The sequence below is a fragment of the Eptesicus fuscus genome, chromosome 18, assembly GCF_027574615.1.
Source record: "Eptesicus fuscus isolate TK198812 chromosome 18, DD_ASM_mEF_20220401, whole genome shotgun sequence".
Classification (NCBI taxonomy): domain Eukaryota; kingdom Metazoa; phylum Chordata; class Mammalia; order Chiroptera; family Vespertilionidae; genus Eptesicus; species Eptesicus fuscus.
The window spans coordinates 45,192,980-45,215,194 of NC_072490.1; the positions used below are offsets into that span (position 1 = coordinate 45,192,980).

At 40.6% G+C, this 22,215-nt stretch overlaps 2 protein-coding genes across 3 annotated transcripts in view; both read right to left on the reverse strand.

Annotated features, from left to right (window-relative positions):
* Positions 1-1,101: 1,101 nt before the first annotated feature.
* Positions 1,102-17,481, reverse strand: ASB14 (ankyrin repeat and SOCS box containing 14). Of its 2 annotated transcripts, none has more exons than XM_054729746.1 (9): positions 17,360-17,481; positions 12,532-12,577; positions 11,936-12,077; positions 11,681-11,839; positions 7,947-8,192; positions 5,386-5,557; positions 3,627-4,170; positions 1,947-2,100; positions 1,102-1,280 (listed from the first exon to the last, which is right to left on the reverse strand). In XM_054729746.1, exons 1-9 carry the CDS (start codon positions 17,479-17,481, stop codon positions 1,102-1,104), a joined length of 1,764 nt encoding a protein of 587 aa, XP_054585721.1. The 2 variants fall into 2 exon arrangements, with proteins under 2 accessions (XP_054585721.1, XP_054585722.1); XM_054729747.1 differs by having other exon boundaries at positions 5,386-5,542; positions 7,935-8,192; positions 11,936-12,069; positions 12,521-12,577.
* A 2,568-nt stretch (positions 17,482-20,049) lies between these two features.
* The window catches only part of DNAH12 (dynein axonemal heavy chain 12), a 229,555-nt gene continuing 227,389 nt past the window's right edge, over positions 20,050-22,215 (reverse strand). The window contains exon 74 of the mRNA XM_054729795.1: positions 20,050-20,241. Coding sequence (XP_054585770.1) covers positions 20,051-20,241 — 191 coding nt within the window. The 3' untranslated portion in view covers position 20,050. The remainder of the gene's footprint in view (positions 20,242-22,215) is intronic.

Sequence of the window (22,215 nt, forward strand, 5' to 3'; positions counted from 1 at the left end):
AATAAAGGAATAGAGAAAAGCAAGCGAGTGCAAAGGGTTAAAAAAAATTAAGTCTGTGCTTATTCAAGTAGTCTATATAGCCATGAATCACCACATGAGAAATATAACTTCAGCTCACCTAAGATGGACTGTATTATGCTAAGAAAGTATACTAAGACTAAACATGTAAATATTAGGCGGTAGCTGATTGGGCCTGTGGTGAAAAGAAGACTATGTCATCCTACCTCTCTGTGCTTCCTGTTGATGTGCCATCTCAATGCTACACAGCTGTGGCTGAGTGAATGTCTTCTATTTCCTTTCTCACTTTCCACACAGAAACTTGTACTTAACATACAGCATAGACAATATAGAAATAAAAATTTAAAACTAAGATCTTGTAACTACTTCTATCAGTGAGCCCCTCCTTATGTCCAGTACTGGTCTAGTGGGCTCAATATAGAAATGATAAGCCATAATCCATTTGAAAACACTTGTAATTTCTATTCCAGTGATCACATTAACCAATAAATGGTAACCCTTAACCAGGGTTTTGTGGAAAGGGATGTATTATTTCCCATTAAAAATGAAATTACAATTGAAGATTCTATTTTAATTAACCCACCTCACCTCAATACTAGACTCTACAGGTAAGCAGATACTAAACTGGCCTTGCAATCACATTTTGTAGTATATGTACTTCTCTATAAAAAGGATTGCTGTTAATCATCTTGCATTGTCAAAGGTACCATCTATTGAGCATGTAGAAATATGTATTCATACACTTAATATTAGATCAATATTTAGAATTGATGTATTTCAGTTAATTGAAATTTTTACTGTTTGGTCTTTTTAAACTACTTTTCAGAATGCTAGCCATTGATATATTGAAAGGCTATGTTCAGAGCAACTTTAAAACCTTTTGCACTCGGATGTTGAGTGTGACTCAACACGGTTAGCATTAGAATAAAGGAATCGAGAAAAAAGCAAGCGAGTGCAAAGGGTTAAAGAATGTAGACTGAAGGCTTTAGTTGCTAGGTAAAGTGAGAAATAGGAATCGTATAACAAGTCAAATTTTAAGGAATACAGCTAAAGAACTATACCTTTTCAACCAGAACAGTTTGACTACCAGGTTCCTGTGAAAAATTCTTGTCCATAAAGGTCATATTCTTTGTAAAGGACATAAGCTTTTAGACGATTGGGTAATGGAAGAAATGACATGAAGACAGGGCAGCGCAAATGCAGACGTCCCATACACTTCCGGATCTTTAGGCGGCACAAATGTTTTAGGGAACGAGGGTTTGCTAAAATGAGAGAGACAGATTATCCAAAAGGAAAAAGAATTGATTTTTTTTTTAAATGACTAGGGTTTAGTTAGCAAATGTATTTCATTATGCTTAAGCCATCAAAATTTTCATTTCCTGTGACAAAATGGGAATTTAATAGGGAAACAGCTTTTTACTTCTCACCCAACCCTTGTAGAGAATGATTTCAGAACCATGTCAAGTTAGAGTCCAAGGACCAGCAACTGCTATGGGTCTGGCCTGTGAGATCTGAAGTTCTTAAATCTGCCACCTCTCCCCAGTCCTGCCCCTCACAATCAGGCTAAAAACTGAAGACCACTACTCAGGAGGAAATTAAATGAAATTCTAATTTGACTTGGTTCTACTGGGACAGAATTTGGTTTGAAAAGGTCATTTGATATCTTTGCTTTTCTCATCTATGTTTTTATTGCCATTTCATACCTTTTAATTCCTCTTTCTACACTGTTACATAGGATTAGGATAAAAATAATACCTACCAATATAATAGTGCTAATTAAATATATTTACAAACTAACATTTTAAAGATAGGAATAGTATTTTTCTTGGTTTCATTAGGTCAAGTTTTTAATGAAGAGAAAAATATTTTATAAACAAGTAAGAATTCAATTAGTATTTTTGATAAACTTCTGCAAGAATGATACTCACTCAAAATATTATGGATTTCTGACCAGAGCCCCTGTTTCTGGAGCACAGCTTTCAACTTAGAACATAGCCGAACTTGATCAACATAATCAAGCATTACTCGAACAACCTTTCCAGAGAGATGTTGCAGCCATGACAAAGTTATTACTTCACAGAACTGAGGAAGAAAATCAGAACTATGAAAACTGAATATTTATTGTTTAGCATAGTAATCAAAAGAGCAGTAAGCTCAGAATGCAAGGTCTCAAGCTTCTCATTTATAAGCCAGGGTACTGAGCAAGAAAATCTATTTCTTAGCTTACTATTTGGAAAAATATTGACTATGTCTTCAGAGCTACGTGAGATGTAATGGAGGTGTGAAAGAGACTATTCTATAGTATCTATTATCCCCTCTGCTTGGCCACGAATAAAGGTTGTCTTTCATTTGTGCCGAGATGTGGCCACCTGGGTTCTAGCCAATGAGATGTAAATGGAAGTGTGAGCAACCCCCAGGATGCCCTGAAAGAAGAGCAAGGTGTGTGCTGTTCCTCTGCCTGCCTTCCTGGTGGCTGGAATGTGGATGCAGGTTTCTCTTGTGAATTTGTGGAGCTGTCCAATTAGAAGGCTATTTACTTCCTGGCCTTTATTTATTTGAGAGAGGAATGAGCCATCTTATTAGAGCCACTGTTAATTTTGGGTTTTCTATCATTTATAACCTCCCACCCTGTTACTTGAGGGATCTGATAGTTTCTATCTTTAATTCACATGGTCTTACAGATGTCCATGTAAGAAGTCGAGTAACACTATGTGAAAAGTCAGAAAATAATACAAGATATATGACTAAATACCAAATCCTAAACTAATCATAGCCTAAAAAATAATAAATCATACAATATTTTGTCTTTTACTTTTCAGAATTGATTCGAAGTACTTTCTTCACTCACTTATTTTCAGATGTTACTTTGTATTCAAGTGTCTAGAGTGCATCTACTGTGTGCTAAGCACAGATCTGTAAGTTGAGGAAAATGGTGAACAAGAGCTTACATTCATTTATTTGTGGGGGAGACAATCAGTAAAATTGAAAAAATTCAGAAATGATAAGTGCTATCAAAGAAATAAACAGTGTTAGAGTGATTAGGGACGGGAACTTAGACAAGGGCCTATTTGAAGAAGTAATGTTTGAAATGAGACCTGAAGGGTGGCAGGTGTGTAAAAGTGGGAAGAGCTCAAGTTGGAGGAAGGGAAAGTCTAGTGTGATGAAAACCAAGAGAAAAATGCCTCAAGGAGGGCATGATCAATTATTGTGATTCTTTTTTTTTCATCAAAAAGGTGACTAAAGAAAGCCATTTAATTAATTGTTAGTGCTAAAAGAGCCAAAAACCTAGGGGTGCAGGTATTGGGAACCCAGAAGCATTTTAGCTAGATAATTTACTCAAAGAAAAAGCATCATGTACACGAGACCACCTTCATTCTTGAAACATTGCTCAGATGTTGCTTCATTTGTGAAACTCCCTACGTTGAGTTAAATTACTGTGGTTTTTGTTGTTCTGTTTCTGTATCTTTTACATCTTTCTACTATTGTGTTTTTCCCATCTAAAATCCAACAATGCACTCTGGAGAGGATGAATGGAGTCTTCCCTAGTGCTATGTCAGGGCCACTGATAATGACAGTATAAGGTGATACAGCCAATACTGGGGACTCACCAGAGTATCTTTGATAACTGTAGATGTCCAGCCCTCAAAAGCATAGATACGATGAACTTTGTCTCCATGAGGACAATCAAAGCATCGTTCTGTGTCATACCCATAATTCAACAGCATCCTGAGCATGACTTCATCTTTCAGGGTGTATTGCAGTGCTGATGGGAAGTGTAACGGGTTGACTTTGCAGAAGTAATTTACGTTGGCCCCATGCCGTAGCAGCAGACTTATCAGCTCATAGTTGCCCATCCTTAGGGCTATCTGGAGGCAGTTAACTGGGTCTTGGTTAGGCAGGGCTCCGGCACGCAGAAGCAGCTTAACTGAAGAGAGGTCACCATTTGATACAGCAAAATACAAAGCTGACTTCCTATGGTCATCATAGTGTTTGCGAATTCTCTGATCTAGCATGAAATTGACATCAAATCCAGCCTGGATGAGAAGTTCAAGGCATTCAGGGTGTGCTCCTGCTGCTGCACAGTGAACTGGACTGATGCCACTCCGCTTTATTGCAACAAAATTCGTAACTGGAATCAAAATCTTTAGAGCTCTGAAAAGAAGTTCAAAGTGCATAAAAAAGAAAAAAATATTTTTAAAGATGCAGCTGGGTAGCTCAGTTGGTTAGAGCATCATCTTGATACGCTAATGTGGGTTCAATCCCAAGTCAGGGCACATACAAGAATTAACAAATCCACATTTCTCTCTCTCCATCTCCCTAAAAAAGATGCAGCATTAAAAAAAAAAAAAAAAAGATGCAGCATTAGCATGTTTACGATTGTTTTATACTAGCACTGGATGGTATTAGTAGTTCTTGATACCAAAAGCTCAGATACCAAGTAAAGCTAAATGAAACTACTGTCTAGATTACAAACTCAGAATTAGCCCAGGCAATGAGACTTGAGGCTCCTCATATTGCCTAAAGACCTGATAATAAAATAGTTTTATGTCTCTTCAGTGGCTACAGAATGTGCCTGACTTTACCACTTTCTAGGTCAAGAGTTTATCTTTAAAAGGGGTATTGGAGCCCTGGCCAAATAGCTCATCTGATTAGAGCCGTGGTTGGCAAACTGCGGCTCGCGAGCCACATGCAGCTCTTTGGCCCCTTGAGTGTGGCTCTTCCACAAAATACCACGGCCTGGGCAAGTCTATTTTGAAGAAGTGGCATTAGAAGAAATTTAAGTTTAAAAAATTTGGCTCTCAAAAGAAATTTCAATCGTTGTACTGTTGATATTAGGCTCTGTTGACCAATGAGTTTGCCAACCACTGGGTTAGAGCATCATTCCAATACACTAAGGTTGTGGGTTCGATCTCCAATAAGGGCACATACAATAATCAACCAATGAATGTGTAAGTGGAATAAGAAATCAATGCTTTTCTCTCTCTTCCTCTCTCCCACCCCCTCTCTCTCAAAATCAATTAAAAATAAAAGGGGAGGGGGGAAATAGATCAACGAAAGGACTTGTATGCATGCAAATAAGCACACCAATGGACACAAGATACTGCGGGGGTGGGATGAGGGCATGTGACAGGGAGTAGGGGAGGCTGGGGGAAGGTCAATGGGGAAAAAAAGGAGATATATGTACTACTATATGTAATACTTTAAACAATAAAAAAATTAAAAATATAAAAGGAAAAAAATAAAAATTAATAAAAGGGATATTGGAGTTGCAGGATCAGAGATGAAGACTATAAAGTTCCCAGAAGCTGCTCCAAAAAAGTAGCTATTACTTATTTCTATTATTTTCAATTATGTCATTGAACTTACGACAAGTGGCCTCTGTCGGCTGCCACATGAATGGGTAGGTGGCCTGAATTCTTAGGGACATTGGCATCAGCTCCATACTCTAGCAAGAGAGTCACGGAGTCTGGATTTCCTCCACGAGCGGCTTCAAGTAAGATGGAAGAAGCATCTGAGGCCTGGCCACGAGCATTAGCTCCTAAAAGGAGAAAGATTCTTGTTACGCTAAAAGTCTTTTCCACTGTATTGATTAAGCATTCTTAAAAACATATCACCACTACCAAAAAGCAGTTATTGAACAGCCACTTCAGCAAAGCACTAAGAATCAATGAAATAAATGTACCTCCTACTCAGGCAGTTTAGAATCTAGTTGGGGAGGAGGGAAATTGTGTAATCTCTATAAATAGGTTGGCTTGCAGAGTAATTTTAGAAGGTTTTTTTTTAACTTGGTAATTCCAGGAAAAATAATTGTATAAAAGGTTGTTTTATTTCCAGACCTGTTTACAAAAGCCCACCTAACTCAAAGCACACGTACATAGGATGTACTAACACTTCTGTTGAACTCTGCCATCTATAGATGCTATGGTGGAAAGGGTCCTTTTTTCTGTTTCAACTTGTTCTTAGGGAGCTGTTCATAGAGACATGAGACATAATTGTTTTTAGTTGAAGTTTTGGACTGCTGATAGTGAAAAGGACAAATTGTAACTCCCTGTATGGGAAGTGTCATGTGAGTGGTGGGGTAATAAAAGAGTGCAGGCATATCTCAGAGATATTGTGGGTTTGGTCCCAGACCACCATATTATAACGAGTATTGAAATAAAGCTAATCGTAATCTTTTTGCTGGTGGAAGGTCTTGTCTTCAATTTGTAAAAAACACAACATTGATGAAGCACAATTTAGTGAAGTGCAATAAAACAAGGTGTGCCCGTGTAGGTACAGGCAAAATGCCCTCCAGAAGATCTCAGGGCTGGGGTTGTGAAAGGAACAGGGGGTGAAGGAAGGAGAAAGGAGTTTGGGGTCAGCTGTGGAAGACCTCTTAGTAAAATGGGCTTTAAAGAAAGAGTAGCATTGGAATGGACAAAAGGAGAGGAGAGCATTCTGGGTACATTCACAGCTCCCATAAAAAGATTCAGTGACTTTGCCCTAGCCGATTTTCCTCAGTGGTTAGTGCATCAGCCCTCGGACCAAAGGGTTGCAGGCTCGATCCCAGCCCCGGTCAGGACACGTGTGGGAGGCAACCAGTTGTTATGTCTCTTTCACATGGGTGTTTCTCTCGGTCTCTCCTCCTTTCTTCCATTCTCTCTAAAATAATCAATGGAGCCCAGCCAGCTCAGAGGTTGAGAGTCGACCCAGGAACCAAGAGGTCACCGGTTCGATTCCCAGTCAGGGCACATGCCCAGGTTGCGGGAGGCAGCCAATCAATGATGCTCTCTCATCACTGATGTTTCTATCTCTCTCTCCCTCTCCCTTCCTCTCTGAAATCAATAAAAATATATTAAAAAACAATAAATGGAAAGAATATCCTTGGGTGGAGAGTAACAACAACAAAAAAGATGCAGTTACTTTAATTTAGGACAGACTCCATGGTCATTAGAATATAGTGCTTGCCCAAGGATCCTATTCCTAGAATACAAGAAGAAATGTCTAATAAACTTCCATGTAATGAGTCATTATGTACTAGTTCCTTTATTTCCACAACAATTTCTAAAGTTCACAACACCCTAAAAAGTAGATGCTAATATCTTCATTTTAAAGATAAAGAAACAGAGGCACATTGAAGCAAAGTGACTTCCCCAGAGATGCACAGCTGGTAAGCAGGGTAGTCAGGATTCATGTGCAGGTGGACCAGGCCAGGGCCCATTTCTCTGATACTATGTTGCTACTCAAGCAATGCAGGTTAGTAAAGTAACTCAATTTGGAATGAGGCAGATGTGGGTTCAAATCTTGATTCTGCCATTTACTAGCTATGTCACTTTGTGCAAATCACTTTGTAAGGGGGTCATTTAAGGGGAATGCTCACTCACACCTCACTTATGTCAACCAATACTGGTTTCTTTGAAGGGTTAAGGATTTAACATCTGTTGGCACTCCTCTTTCTTTATATTTTAATCAATGATCTATAGAAAAGGTTACTCTTTTTGTGTAAAGGATCCAATGCTGCCATTTTAGGATTTTCAGTAGCTAATTTTAACATATACTTCTTCCAAGTATTTATATTAGGCTTAAGTAAAATGTTAACTATTATTATTTTGAAGCTTTCCATGAGGAGGAGAACGCTTACTAGTTTGCCTATGGTAGTGTGCTGACGGTATAGAAAATCTTGCTTTGCTCTAGTCGGTTTGGCTAGACCAGGTGGGCCAGGCCAGGGCCCATTTCTCTGATGCCATGGTGCCACTCAAGCAATGCAGGGTAGTAAAGTAATGCGATTTGGAGTGAGGTAGGTTCCATCCCCTGCCCCCATCGGGGCACATGTGAGAGGCAACCCATCAATGTGTCTCTCTCACGTTGATGTTATTCTCTCGCCCTCCTCTTCTCCCTCCCTTCCCCTTCTTAGTGAGGATTAATTAATAAAAAAGAGAAAATCTTGCCTTTCTGCAGTAATATTTCCATGATTCCGGTGTGCCCACTTTGGGCAGCAAGTGCAAGAGGAGTGAATCCGTAGGAGCTCTGTGGGTCAGGGTGAGCCCCAGAAACCAGCATTAGTTTCACCAGGTCCCGTCTGCCCAGTCTGGCTGCTTCGTGGAGAGCTGTCCTCTCGTTGGCACACTGCAGATTGACATCCGCCCCGTGGCTGATGAGCAAGGACGCCATGTCGTAGGAGTTGTGTAGAACAGCTGGGGAATTAGAAGGGAGGTAGGCATGTGTTCAACAGGAAATTAAGGCCAGAGTGCCCCTCAGGCTTCTTGAGGAGCTCTTCCTATTACCCCCATGTGCCAGCACTTTGTGTTTGGAAACAGATTATAAAATGAGGTGTATATATCAAATAATATTAATAGTGTTTTATATCAATAGGCTATTTGTTTTTCTGTAAGACATGACCAATTATTCATTGTCTTACTGGTGGCTTATGTGGCTGAAAAACAGACACAAAACTTCCATTTATAATTTTTAAGTTTCAAGAGAATCGGAATGTCAGTACTCAGTATAGTCCTAGAAGTGCTTATAGCTGTTTTAAAAGTAGAAAAACAAAAGTAGCAATATTTAGGCAATTATTTTTAAGGTTACATTTTGTTAATTAAAATTCTCTAACTGGCTTTTCTGCATTTATGCTGTTAATCTTTAACCCTTCAAGATTCTAAAACACCTTAATTTATTCATCTCCATACCCATTTGCTAATTATTTGCATGGACTGAGGACTCTTTCGAGTGCCAGATGCTGATGAATTGAGCAGTATGAATTCTGCTCATAATAATGTGCCATAGAAAGGGCTCTAACTGCTCTAAGACTGAAATATAGAGTACCAAGGGTGCTGGGTCATTTTTAATTCATTGAGCCGCACTTAGTGTGCACTTTCATTCTGGAACATATGTACTTTGTTTTGGAAATCTTCTTCTTGACTTATTTCATTGATGATGTACTGCTTTCACCTGGTCTGGTTTCCTTCTAGCATTCCTACTATTTGTCCTTCTAGTTTTCTTATTTCTTTTTCTTTCCTATTTTCTATTTCTTATCTTTTTATCTGGGAGCTTTCCTAAATTCCATCTTCCAGCATTTGTTTTGAGTTATTTCTGCTATCATATTTTTAATTTCCAAGAGTTTTTTTTGTTTTGTTTTGTACCTTAGTTTTTTTTGGTAGCTTCTATTATTTCATTAATTTCTCTGAGGAAAATAATTATAATTTTCTCCTATGTTTTATTATCCCTAAATAATCTATTCCCGTAAAGTTGCTTATATTTGTTTCTTTTTTAAAATATATTTTTATTGATTTCAGAGAGGAAGGGAGAGGGCGAGAGAGATAGAAACATCAATGATGAGAGAGAATCATTGACTGGCTGCTGCCTGCATGCCCCACACTGGGGATCAAGCCCACAACTCAGGCATGTGCCTTGCTTGACCTGGAATCGAACCTTGATCTCCTGGTTCATAGGTGGATGCTCAACCACTGAGCCATGCTGGCCAGGCTATATTTGTTTCTTGAAGACTTTCCTCAGATAGTCCTTGGCTCTCTGCTCATGATTAAGAGTTGGGGACTAAAGAGCTGATTGGAAATTCTAAACATTGGGTGGGACTTGTGGATTGTGGTCTTAACTATAGGTTGATATGCCTAGGCCCTAGGCCATTTGTTGGAGAACCCCCAATTTCACTATTTTTCTTTCTTTCTTTTTGGAGACCAAATTCTTCAGAGAAACCTCCTTTTGGGGGTTAAAGTTCTGGCTGCCAATTTATGGAATCCTGGTCAGGATGAGGGCTGGGAGGTCTCAGCCATATTTGCTTAATTCCTCCAGTATTTTTAATCCAGTATTCTCACCCTTGCCTAATATCCCCCAGTGCAGAATGGCTCTGTTTAAACTATCCAGAGAATAAACCTACAGAATTTTGCTGGGGTAGGGGGTAGGAGATCTGTCCCAGCAGGGTGGATTGGGAGAAGTGATCTAGAGATCAGACTACTTGTTTCTTAATAGTTTTAAACCAACCCTTCTATTTTATTTATTTAAAAAAAATAAGTAAGATTCCGCCCTGACTGGTTTGGCTCAGTGGATAGAGCGTCGGCCTGCGGACTCAGGGGTCCCAGGTTCGATTCCGGTCAAGGGCATGTACCTTGGTTGCGGGCGCATCCCTGGTAGGGGGTGTGCAGGAGGCAGCTGGTCGATGTTTCTTTCTCATCGATGTTTCTAACTCTATCCCTCTCCCTTCCTCTCTGTAAAAAGTCAATAAAATATATTTTTTTAAAAAAAGATTCCTTTATTTATTTATTTTGTTTTGTTAATCCCCACTAGAGGATATTTTTTCCATTGATTTTTAGAGATAGGGGAAGAGAGGGGGAGGGACAGAGAGCTGATAGAGACACATTGATTGACTGTCTCCTGCACACACCCCAACCAGGACTGGGGATCAAGCTTGCAACTGAGGTAAGTGCCCTTGACCAGAATCAAACCTCGACCCTTTAGTCCAAAGGCTGACACTCTATCCGCTGAGCCAATCCTCCTATTTTAGCTGCCTGTTCTTCCCTATGCTCCATGAGGTAACTATTGCCAATAATTTTCAGGTCATTTGATAGAATTGTGTTTTTTTGTCTTCCCCCAATTTAAGATGTGGTTTTCTTGTCACTATTCATTCTCTAGTTGTTTTTTTTAAATGTATTTTTTTCTTTATTGATTAAGGTATTACATATGTGTCCTTATCCCCTTCATTGCCCCCCCCCCACTCCCGTTCATGCCCTCACCCCCCCTGGTGTCTGTGTCCATTGTTTATGCTTATATGCGTGCATACAAGTCCTTTGGTTGATCTCTCCCCCTTACTCCCACCCTCCCCTACCTTCCCTCTGGGGTTTGAGCATCTGCTTGATGCTTCTCTGTCTCTGGATCTGTTTTTGTTCATCATTTTTTTGTTGATTATAATCCACAAATGAGTGAGATCATGTGATATTTATCTTCCTTTGACTGACTTATTTCGCTTAGAATAATGCTCTCCAGTGCCATCCAAGCTGTTGCAAATGGTAGGAATTCCTTCCTTTTTATAGCAGCGTAGTATTCCATTGTGTAGATGTACCACAGATTTTTAGCCCACTCATCTGCTGATGGGCATTTAGGCTGTTTCCAAATATTAGCTATTGTACATTGTGCTGCAATGAACATAGGGGTGCCTATATCCTTTCTGATTGGTGTTTCTAGTTTCTTGGGATATATTCCTAGAAGTGGGTTCACTGGGTCAAATCATTCTGTAGTTTTTAAAAAATTACGTTTTGTTGTCTCCTCTCATGTTCTTCCCGTTCTTTTGTATCTTATCCCCATAAAACAATTACTTAACTATAATTTTAGTGAATACTCAGGAGGGAGCAAAATTAGGCATTTGTATTCAATCTGCCATCTTTATCTGATTTTATCTGGCTGCTTCTTCCTGCTCTGCTTTCTTGCACCAGAATTAACTGGCTCACTTAAGGCACCATGCAAAATTATCAGTGCCTAACCTGGCAGAGATTTGGCATCAGGCCACCTCACAGGCTGGTCTGTGGAGAGCTCCAGAGGGCCAGGTACCTATGTCTGATCCGCTGGATGAAGTGACAGAGCTGCAGCTATGGACAAAAAGCTGCCTTTGACACCTGTGGGCATGCAGGAGACTCAGAGCCACAGACTCTTCTCCAGAGACAATATGTTACTTTACCTGTAAGAAGAGGAGAATTGCCTTCAAAATTCTTGGCATTTGGATTGCAGCCATTGAGAAGCAGAAAACTGGCATTTTCTAAGAGGCAATTGCTGACAGCCAAAAAAAGTGGTGTTTCACCATTGTGGGTGGTTTTCTCCCACATGCTGGGTTTTGAAGCTGAAATAAATCCGTTAGACCACATAGGTTAAGATATAAAAATAAATGTGACATTTATTTCTCAAAAGTATCAGAGGCGTTATAAAGGGAGTTTACCTTTCAGGGTTATTTCCAAAATGTTCGTATTTAATTGCACTGCAGCCTTATGCAGAGGAAGCCAACCTATCTCATCTGCTTCATCAAAAGCAGAACCGTACTTGGTCAAGTGTAGCAATGCATCTTCCTCACCTGTTAACAAGTCAAATCAGAGCAGATTCACATTTGGCACACATACAGGGCAGCCTATGCTGCTCCAGAATTCTACCATCAGGGTTAGTATATGAGACAACGTAATTCCATCACCATCTTTTGTGAAAGACAGATTTAAATGGCACAGGACAAACAAGCAGTATGGCCCTTCCCCTATCATTCCATCCACCATGCCCTGTGAATACCCATCACCTTGTTACATCAGAAAAACAGCCCTGCCCACCAAGAAGCCCGGACTCTTTGCTAAATTGTTCTGAAGTGTTTTCTCCCAGGAAAGACCACACCAGACTCTTGACAGTCAGCTGAGGACCCCCTGGTGTGCAGCATTTGGGAGAAACCGCTTCCAGGCTTACAGAATGTAGACGGAAATCCTGCCAGTTGTCATCATCACCTCTACACAAGTTGAAGGGGATAGAATAGGAAGAGTACTTAACTGTCTCTATTGTTTCCACTATCTTCTTACAGTCCGTGCTCAAAAAGGAGTGGAAGCTGCATAGGAAAGAAAAACATGTAATTCCCCAAACTTAGGAAAACACTAAGATATCTGACATAAAACAAAAGGAAAAAGTAAAGGCAATAGTAGTTAACCAGGGATAACCTCATAGGGGAGGTAATGACTGAGGCTGAATAGAAATACTTCCAAAATGCAGTGGGACCCTCAATGTGTGCATTTGGGGAAACTCCTCTGCCACGTGTCCTCCCTTGTTATAGCAAAGATCACAGAGCCTGGATCAGAGCAAGCCCTTAATCATGTTTTCTGAACGGAATCAAACCTGCTAGGACTGAAATGTCACATTATCCCATGATAAAATTTAATGGCTACTCTATGTCAATGATTCTAGCCAAAATTATTATTTAAAAATATAGAAATTAATCCTGGTGTAAGTTTTAAACAATAATCATGGTCAGAATTTGGGCTAAGAAAACACTATTGGCAGTTTCTAAACTAACATTTTTATTGAAGTATCTATATATATGAAAGAGTAATATGCAAATCGACAAAACGGTGGAACAACCAGAACAACTGCTCAACTAGTCGCTATGCGGCGCACTGACCACCTCTCAGTCCCTCCCCCTGCAGGCAGGCACTGATCTCTCCATGGCGAACAGGGAGCCGGGGGTGGGTGGTAGCAGCTGCCGGCAGCCAGGGAAGATGGCCCTGACCACAGGCCAGGCCTAGGGACCATACCCATGCATGAATTTCATGGGCTGGGCCTCTAGTTTAAAAATAGTTTCAAAGGTCACTTATGAATACATTATTTTTAAACCTAGAAAATAGAGATTGCTACCTTCCCATTTTCTTTGATTATTCAGTGAACCCAACTTGAAGAGAATAAATTTCCTTAGACAATCTGTCCTACTTACAATGTGGTCAATTAAATTCTCTTAAGCATTTAAAACTGTACTTAGAGATTTAGTATGGTATTTGTTTTTTATGGCTGCTGTAAGAAATTGCCATACACTTAACTGGCTTAAGATAACACAGTTTATTATAGTTCTGCAGTTCAGAAGTATGGAATGGGTCTCACTAGGCTAAAACCGAGGTGTTGGTGGGATTGTGTTACTTCTGGAGGCTCGAGGGGAGAATTTGTTTCTTTGTCTTCTCCAATTTCTACAGGTCTCCCACGTTTCTTGGATCATGGACACCTTCCTCCTATCTTCAAAGGCACCGTCTACCCTGCCATCTCTCAGGTTGCCTCTCCTCTGCCTTCCTCTTCCATTTCTAAGGATCCTTGTGATTACATTGAGCCCACCTGGATAATCCAGTCAATCGATTAGCAATCTTAACTCCTTAATTCTCTATTGCAGTGACTTTTAACCTTTTTCATCTCATGGCACAGAAACTAATTACTAAAATTCTGTGGCACACCAAAAAATATACTTTTTGCCAATCTGACAAAAAATAGGCATAATTTCGATTGATGTACAAAACAATAATTAATAATAGTAGTAGTAATTACCTACCCTTTTTGCTCCATAGTGACTTTTTAAAAAATTTGGTGCCTATGCTTGTATATAAGGATTTCTGGTACCAAGAATTGACCAATCAGATGGAACATTATTCGTGACGTGACCAAAAAGTGCAATTCTATTATATGACTCATATATAGGGTGTGCCCCCAAAATGTATACACACATTTTGAATAACTATAAAGGCAGTATTTATTAAAATACATTTTTAAAATTGAGACATCAGCTGTTAAAGTGTGTATACATTTTTGGGGGACACCCTGTATGTCTGGTTCAAGTCAGGCATTCACACCAGATAGCTATTGTTGTGTTGGCTGTTGTAATTTTTTTTATTTGATACTGTAAGGGGCAAAAGGTGAGTGCTCCTGACTAAATAGTCAAGTATTGCATGTTTTTAAAATTCTTGCAGCCTGGCTGACATGGCTCAGTAGTTGAGCATTGACCTGTGAACCAGGAGGTCCTGGTTCAATTCCTGGGCAGGGCACATGGCCGGTTTGCAGGCTTGATCCCCAATAAGGAGTGTGCAGAAGGCAGTCAATCAATGATCTCATCACTGATATTTGTCTCTCTCTGCCTCCTGTCCTCTCTGACGTCACTAAAAATATATTTAAATAAAATAAAATTCTTTCGGTACATTGGTTGAAAATTGCTGCTCTATTGCCATGTAAGGTTACATATTTACAGGTTCTCGGGATTAGGATGAGGACCTTTTTTTTGGTGGGGGGCATTATTTTGCCTATCTCAAGTGTATTCTAATTTCCTAATTCCTTCAAGTGCCTGACCAAATCATCAAGCCTTCCTAAGTATCATATTCAAGTTTAATAAATGAAATTTGTAACTATAGTAAACTATAATTTCTCTAAAACATTTTATTACTCTTAATCAAAATCTCATACCTCTCAACTTAAAATCATGATTTCAAAGTCAATTACTCAATGAACTTAAAAAATTTTAATAACAATATTAATATAACAGATAATCTAACAAACCCAATTTCTTTACAAAACTTTATTTAATGACTATTTCTAAATTTAACACAAAAGTGTAGGATGCCTGGCTCTTCACTTACTAGCTCTGTAACCGTGGGTAAGTCTTAAGTCTCCTTATCTCTAAATAGGGATAATATTACCTACCACATCAAGAGGTAATGACAATTAGGATTTAAATGAGTTAATATTTATGAAATGCTTAAAACATTATGGCCCCATGAGTGTGTTACTTTTTAATTTTTATTTATTTATTTAATAGTTAGTTGATTTTTTTTTTAATATATTTTATTGATTTTTTACAGAGAGGAAGAGAGAGGGATAGAGAGTTAGAAACATCGATGAGAGAGAAACACCGATCAGCTGCCTCTTGCACACTCCCTACTGGGGATGTGCCCGCAACCAAGGTACATGCCCTTGACCGGAATCGAACCTGGGACCCTTGAGTCCGCAGGCTGACGCTCTATCCACTGAGCCAAACCGGTTTTGGCAGTTAGTTGATTTTTAAATGTTTTTTTAAAGAATATTTTTATTGATTTTTAGAGACAGAGGACGGGAAAGGGAGAGATAGAAATATCAATGATGAGAGAGAATCATTGATTGGCTGCCTCCTGCATGCCCCCAACTGGAGATTGAGCCTGCAGCCATGTGCCCTTGACTGGAATCGAACCCATGACCCTTCCGTCCACAGGATGACACTCTATCCAGTGAGCCAAACTAGTGAAGGCGTAAATATATTTCTTATTTATTTGAGAGAGAGGAAGGGAGATAGAGAGAGGTAGAAACATCGATGAGAGACATTGATTGGTTGCCTCCTGCATGCCCCCTATTGGGGATTGAGCCCAAAACCCAGGCATGTGTCCTTGACCAGGAATTGAACTGGCAACCTCCTCGTGCATGGGATGATGCCCAACCGAGCCACACTGGCCAGGATGAGTGTGTTACTTTAAAAAAATACTATAGTTTTGATGTACTTCAACATCCCTCTATCTATACTAATAAAAGGGCAATATGCTAATTAGACCGGGTGACCAGACATCTTCCAGATGTCCGACTTCCTTCCGGTTAGGGGGCGACCAGGCTGGCAGGGGGGGAGTTGGGAGGCGACCAGGCAGGCTGGCAGGGGGGCAGTTGGGGGCAGCCAGGAAGGCTGGCAAGGGTGCAGTTGGAAGGCAGCCAGGCTGGCAGGGGGGCAGTTAGGGGGCAATCAGGCAGGCAGGTGGGTGGTTAGGAGCCAGCAGTCATGGATTGTGAGAGGGATTTCTGACTGCCAGCTTAGGCCCAATCCCTGTGGGCCTAAACTAGCAGTCGGACATCCCCTGAGGGGTCTCTGATTGGAGAGGGTGCAGGCTGGGCTGAGGGATCCCCCCCTGCACGAATTTTGTGCACCGGGCCTCTAGTTTAATTATAAAATCTCTTGGGGTTAAAACACATTTATCCAGTTTTAACTCCATCAGGTACATAGGAGTCAACATCACAAACAAACAGGTTTATCACCCTTGAAAAACAATAGTAACTACTTAGGGGGTTGAAGTTGCTGATCAGCCAGAGAGCATTTGACTAGGTGGGCTCAGCTGCAGACAGCCCATTTCCAGGGAGATTTTCTTATACTATTGAGGTTCTTTTCTAGTGTTGTCATAACAGATCTCTAAATCCACACCCTTCAGAACCAGTCAGTCTCTTCTTCTGAATTTAAGTTTACATAATTCCTCCTTTTGATTTGAGATTAAAGGTTGAAGATAATTTTCTATGTGTCTTGGTTAGATTTATGTGTTTCCTTAGCCCCCCAAAGACAAGATGCACAAGAGTTCTCTAGCCTTTCATATTCTCATGTGTTTCTTCTTTCTGATTATCAGTCTGCATCTCCTGACCCTGATTTGCTGTTAACCTCCTTCAAATGTTTTCTTTTCTTTTCTTTTTTAAAGTATACTTTATTGACTTTTTACAGAGAGGAAGGGAGAGGGATAGAGAGCCAGAAACATCGATGAGAGAGAAACATCAATTAGCTGCCTCCTGCATGCCTTCCACTGGGGATATGCCTGCAACCAAGGTACATGCCCTTGACCTGAATCGAACCTGGGTCCTTTCAGTCCACAGGCTGAGCCAAACCGGCCAGGGCTCAACTGTTTTCTTTACTGCCTAATTAAATTCTAAATTATGTCCAAATTTTCCCTGTTTTGTTAGGCATCAACTGTCATAGATATTTTAAGTATATGTGCAGCTCCTTGGATTCTGACCCTTTCTCCTGTTTTTGTCAAAACACTAGTGTCAACTCTTGAGTACTTTTGCTACATTGGTAATGAGATACCATTACCTCTCATTCCCAGGTGCCTGCTGTGCAGTCCCTGGCTTGCGAATATCCTGTAAACTCTGTTGAATGATGAGTTGAATATCAAAGTCCTTGTCTAAGTCTTCATCACTGGTGTAATTATCCATATGAAACATCTACAGATTTAAAGTCAGAATGAATTAAAAATATTTTTCTAGTTGGGAAAACAGATTATCAACTGCTTAAAATTATACATGAAATTCAGAAAACTACAAAACTGATAGGATTGATAAATGAATAAAATGCAAAATTTAGAAAACAAGATATTCATTTAAAAACTTTTCATAGACTTATTTTTTGAACCACCCAGATTCAATATAAATTAGAAGTTTTCATGTGTAACCATTTACTTAAAGCTTATTCAGGAAAAACGACTTTTCATATGAAACTTAGGTCAGTACCATTGTAACTTTGGAAATGCTTATCTTCATCTATTTTAGACTTGACTTAGGAGTTTTTTTCAGTGATTATAACACTCACTCAAAAGAACATCTTTTCTACATTCAGTGAAAGTTATGCTGAAAAAATATGTTATTTAGTTAGTAAATATTAAACATGAACATGTTATAGGAATAAATAATACAACAAATAATAGGCATAGTAGTAGTACAAACCAATGTATTTTAGTAGGCAATATCTCAATTGTTTTAAAAGAACATTTCAGTTTTAGCATAGAATAAGTTTGATCACATACCAAAGACTTTTTACCTTCTGTTATCACCTTTAGGACAGCACTGGAGTTCTCACTGTTAAAGATTAGCACATCAGAATTTTCATTTATATTTAGGATCTCCACTCCGCTGTAATGACCATTCCATTAATAGCTTTACTATAAATACTTGATCATAAGACAGTCTGGCACGTTCCCCTTGTTTTTTCACTCGAGGTTTAGCTCTGTTTGGAAATATGATCTCTTTTCTTCACTGCTATATTCATCAAGCTTAGAGGATTAAACATTTTAATTCCATTCTTGGAACAAATGCTTATTTTGTAGGGGGATGTCCACATGACGTGAATTCATTCTCTTAAGACTCATGTACACAGCCACTGCAAAAACAGAATCAACTTTCTACTTAAAGAGAAGCCAAACATTTTGCTCTAACCAAATTATGAAAAGTGGTTGTTGTAATGGTCCTGATTCACTGGGTAGCTAGCTGCACCTACATTTTCTTTGGGTTACAGAGCTACAGCCAGAATATCCTGGGAATTCTAAGGAAGGAATTAACTCTACACAGGATAATAAAATTTTGTTTTCGTTGAACTGTTTTAAATTGTTAATGTATATTAATATTCTGAATGAAAACTAAATAAGAACAATATTAACTATTAAAAATAATGAGTCCACGTGGCATCTAAAATGAGCTATGAAGCTAGTGCCGAGAAGCACAAACCACTCAGGTGTGCAGGATCTCACTGCCTTTGTGCGTCCACTTCACTGCTTTGAGTTTCCTTTCCTTGCCTCAGGGATACTGTGAGAAATGAAACTGTTTAAAAGTATGACAGCCCTAACCAGTTTGGCTCTGCATAGAGTCTTGGCCTGCAGACATAAGGGTGCTATGTTCGATTCTGGTGAAGGGCACATGCCCGGGTTGCAGGCTCGATCCCTAGTAGAGGGCATGTAGGAGGCAGCCAATCAATGATTCTCTCCCATCACTGATGTTTCTCTCTCTCTCTCCCTCTCCTTTCCTCTATGAAATCAATAAAAATATATTAAAAAAATAAAACTATGACATAAGAGGCTTAGTTTTATAATTGTTGTAATATTTTCCTTATTTACTACCCACCTATGTATTTTAAATGTCTGTGTAGGTGAGCGAAAAGTAAACTATTGCTGAAGCTGAGGAATGACTTGACAACTTTGCAAAGGAATGTTTTCTGATATTAGTTCAATTTTATCCAGTTATTTTGCTCAAATCTCTTTTCCACATACATATCTAACTAAAAAAAGGAACAAAATAGAAGCTTCAAAAATTGTTATATGCTTCAAAGAAACATTTCTTTTATGTTTTCCTTCCCTAGGTGTCTGACTATGATCTCGAGTCCATCTATGCGGCAACCACGTGGGTAGTAGAGGGAGGGAGGAGGCTATAGGGGGGATAAATGATAATAAAAAAAGAAAGAAAGAACCATTATGACACACACACACACACATAAAGCTCTTTTCTTTTGAGATTTAATCTGAGCTTAAAGGATACCTCTTCAGTGGGGCTTTGCTTAACCAATCTAAAACACACACACACAACACACACACACACACACAAACACAAAACAACAACACACCACACCTTGAAGCTAACTATTGATTATACTACTGATTTTGGATTATCTGCCTAGTATTTGTCATACTTGGTTAATTGTCTGTGGTTGTTTTGTTCTTAGCATAACCACACTCCCCCACTTCCCTCCCCACCCCTGGCCTAGAATGCAAGCTCCATGGACAACAATAAATAAAAAAGAATCAACAAAGGTTGAATGAAAAAAAAAAAAAAAGAGTCCATTTAGAAGGCTGTATTCCAATCATGAGTGATATATCAGGGAGGAGACCTATGCAAAGACCTTTCACAAAGACCATTTAAGAATGATACCAAGATACTTGGTTTTATTATATATATATTTTGAAGTATGTGAAGACATGGCATTTTTTTTACTTCAGATATTTTGTTAAATTTGTCCAATTTAATCATCCAATTGACAAAGCAAAGCAACCCCACGCTTGATCCAGTGTTGAATGGGTTGATCCGTTTTTAACAACATTGCAATGACAAAGTTAGTAGAATGTCCTGTTGTGGAAAGAGTTCCTTTACGTTCACTTGTCTTGTAGAGGGGACAAACATAGGCATTCGACTTCTCAATCTGAGCCTTTTTAGCTTGAAAAAAAAGAAAATAAATATATTCATTTCATAAAGAGAAAAAGACCCAATGGTACTAAAAGAACAACTATCCTATCTAATAATAGACAAATATGCAAATTGACCATACCTCCGATACACCCACAAGCCATGCCCACAAGCCACGCCCACCATCCAATCAGAGCAAGTATGCAAATTAACCCAAACCAAGATGGCTACAGCCACAGAGAGCAAGGTTTCCTAGGTAGCAGAGGAAGCCAAGCTTTCCGCCTGCCCTTGCCAGGCCTAAGCCTCCACTCAAGCTACAAAGTTTCAATTATAGAAGGTAAACAAATTCAAACAAATGGCGGTAGAATGGAGCTTGAGAGAGCAGGCCAGGGTTGCCACCGGCAACAGGGGAAGCAAAGCTTTCCGCACACCCTGGCCGGGCCCACCCGCTTAAGGCAACAAAGTTTCAATTATAACCCCAACAGAAATGGCTGCCAGCCTCGGAGGGAGCCCCAGGCTTGGCTCCGCTCCAGGCTACAGTTTCAATTGTAGAAGGAAAATAAATTCCAGATACCAGGGCCTCTGCTTGGGTTGCCAGGGGGCGTGGCCGGCCTGAAAACCACCACAGGGCCCTCGCTCAGGCCGCCCCACACCCCAAGGGAACCCCCACCTGATCTGGGATGCCCTTCAGGGCAAACCAGCTGGCCCCCACCCCTGTACCAGGCCTCTATCCTATCTAATACAAGAGTAATATGCAGATTGATCATCACTGCAACACACAATATAGCTGCCCCCATGTGGTCAAAGATCCTGCCCCCATGTGGACACAAGCTGGCCACCACAAGATGGCCAGCAGGAGAGGGCAGTTGAGAGGGACCTGCAAGGGAGGGCAGTTGAGAGGGACCAAGCCTGCAAGGGAGGGCAGTTGGAGGTGATCAACCCTGCAGGAGAGGGCAGATAGGGCTGACCAGGCCGGCAGAGGAGGGAAGTTGGGGGCAAACAGGCTGGCAGCAGAGTGGTTAGGGGGTGATCAGGCTGGCAGGCAGAAGCGGTTAGGGGCAATCAGGAAGGCAGGCAGGCAAGCAGTTGGGAGCCAGCAGTCCTGGATTGTAAGAGGGATGTCCGACTGCCCGTTTAGGGATCCGACTGCCCACCGGGATCGGGCCTAAATGGGCAGTCGGACATCCTTCAAGGGGTCCCATATTGGAGAGGGTATAGGCTGGGCTGAGGGACAACCCCCCTCCGTGCACGAATTTCAAGCACCAGGCCTCTAGTCTTGTAATAAAATGGAAAGTGCTAAATCTAAGATTATGGTTATGATATTTGAACATTTGAAAGTTGATGTTGCTTTTTAAAGATTTTATAGTAGTTACTAGAGGCCCGGTGCACGAAATTCATGCACGGGAGTGTGTGTCCCTCAGCCCAACCTGCACCCTCTCCAATCTGGGACCCCTTGAGGGATGTCCGACTGCCCATTTAGGCCCGATCCTACTGGGCAGTCGGACATCCCTCTCACAATCCAGTACTGCTGGCTCCCAACTGCTCGCCTGCCTTCCTTCCTGATTGCCCCTAACCACTTCTGCCTGCCAGCCTGATCACCCCCTAACCACTCCCCTGCCAATCTGATTAATGCCTAACTGCTCCCCTGCCAGCTCGATTGCCCCTAACTGCCCTCCCCTGCCAGCCTGGTCACCCCTAACTGCTCTCCCCTGCTGTTCTGTTCCCCCCCAACTGTCCTCCCCTGCAGGCCCGGTCACCCCCAACCTCCCTCCTCTGCTGGCCTGGTCACTCCTATCTGCCCTCCCTTGCAGGCCTGGTCCCTCTCAACTGCCCTCTCCCGCTGACCATCTTGTGGTGGCCATCTTGTGTCCACATGGGGGCAGCCATCTTTGACCACATGGGGGCAACCATCTTGTGTGTTGGAGTGGCGGTCAATTTGCATATTACTCTTTTATAAGATAGGATAGTTGTGAAATAAGAAAGTGATTTCATAAGGTTCATGAT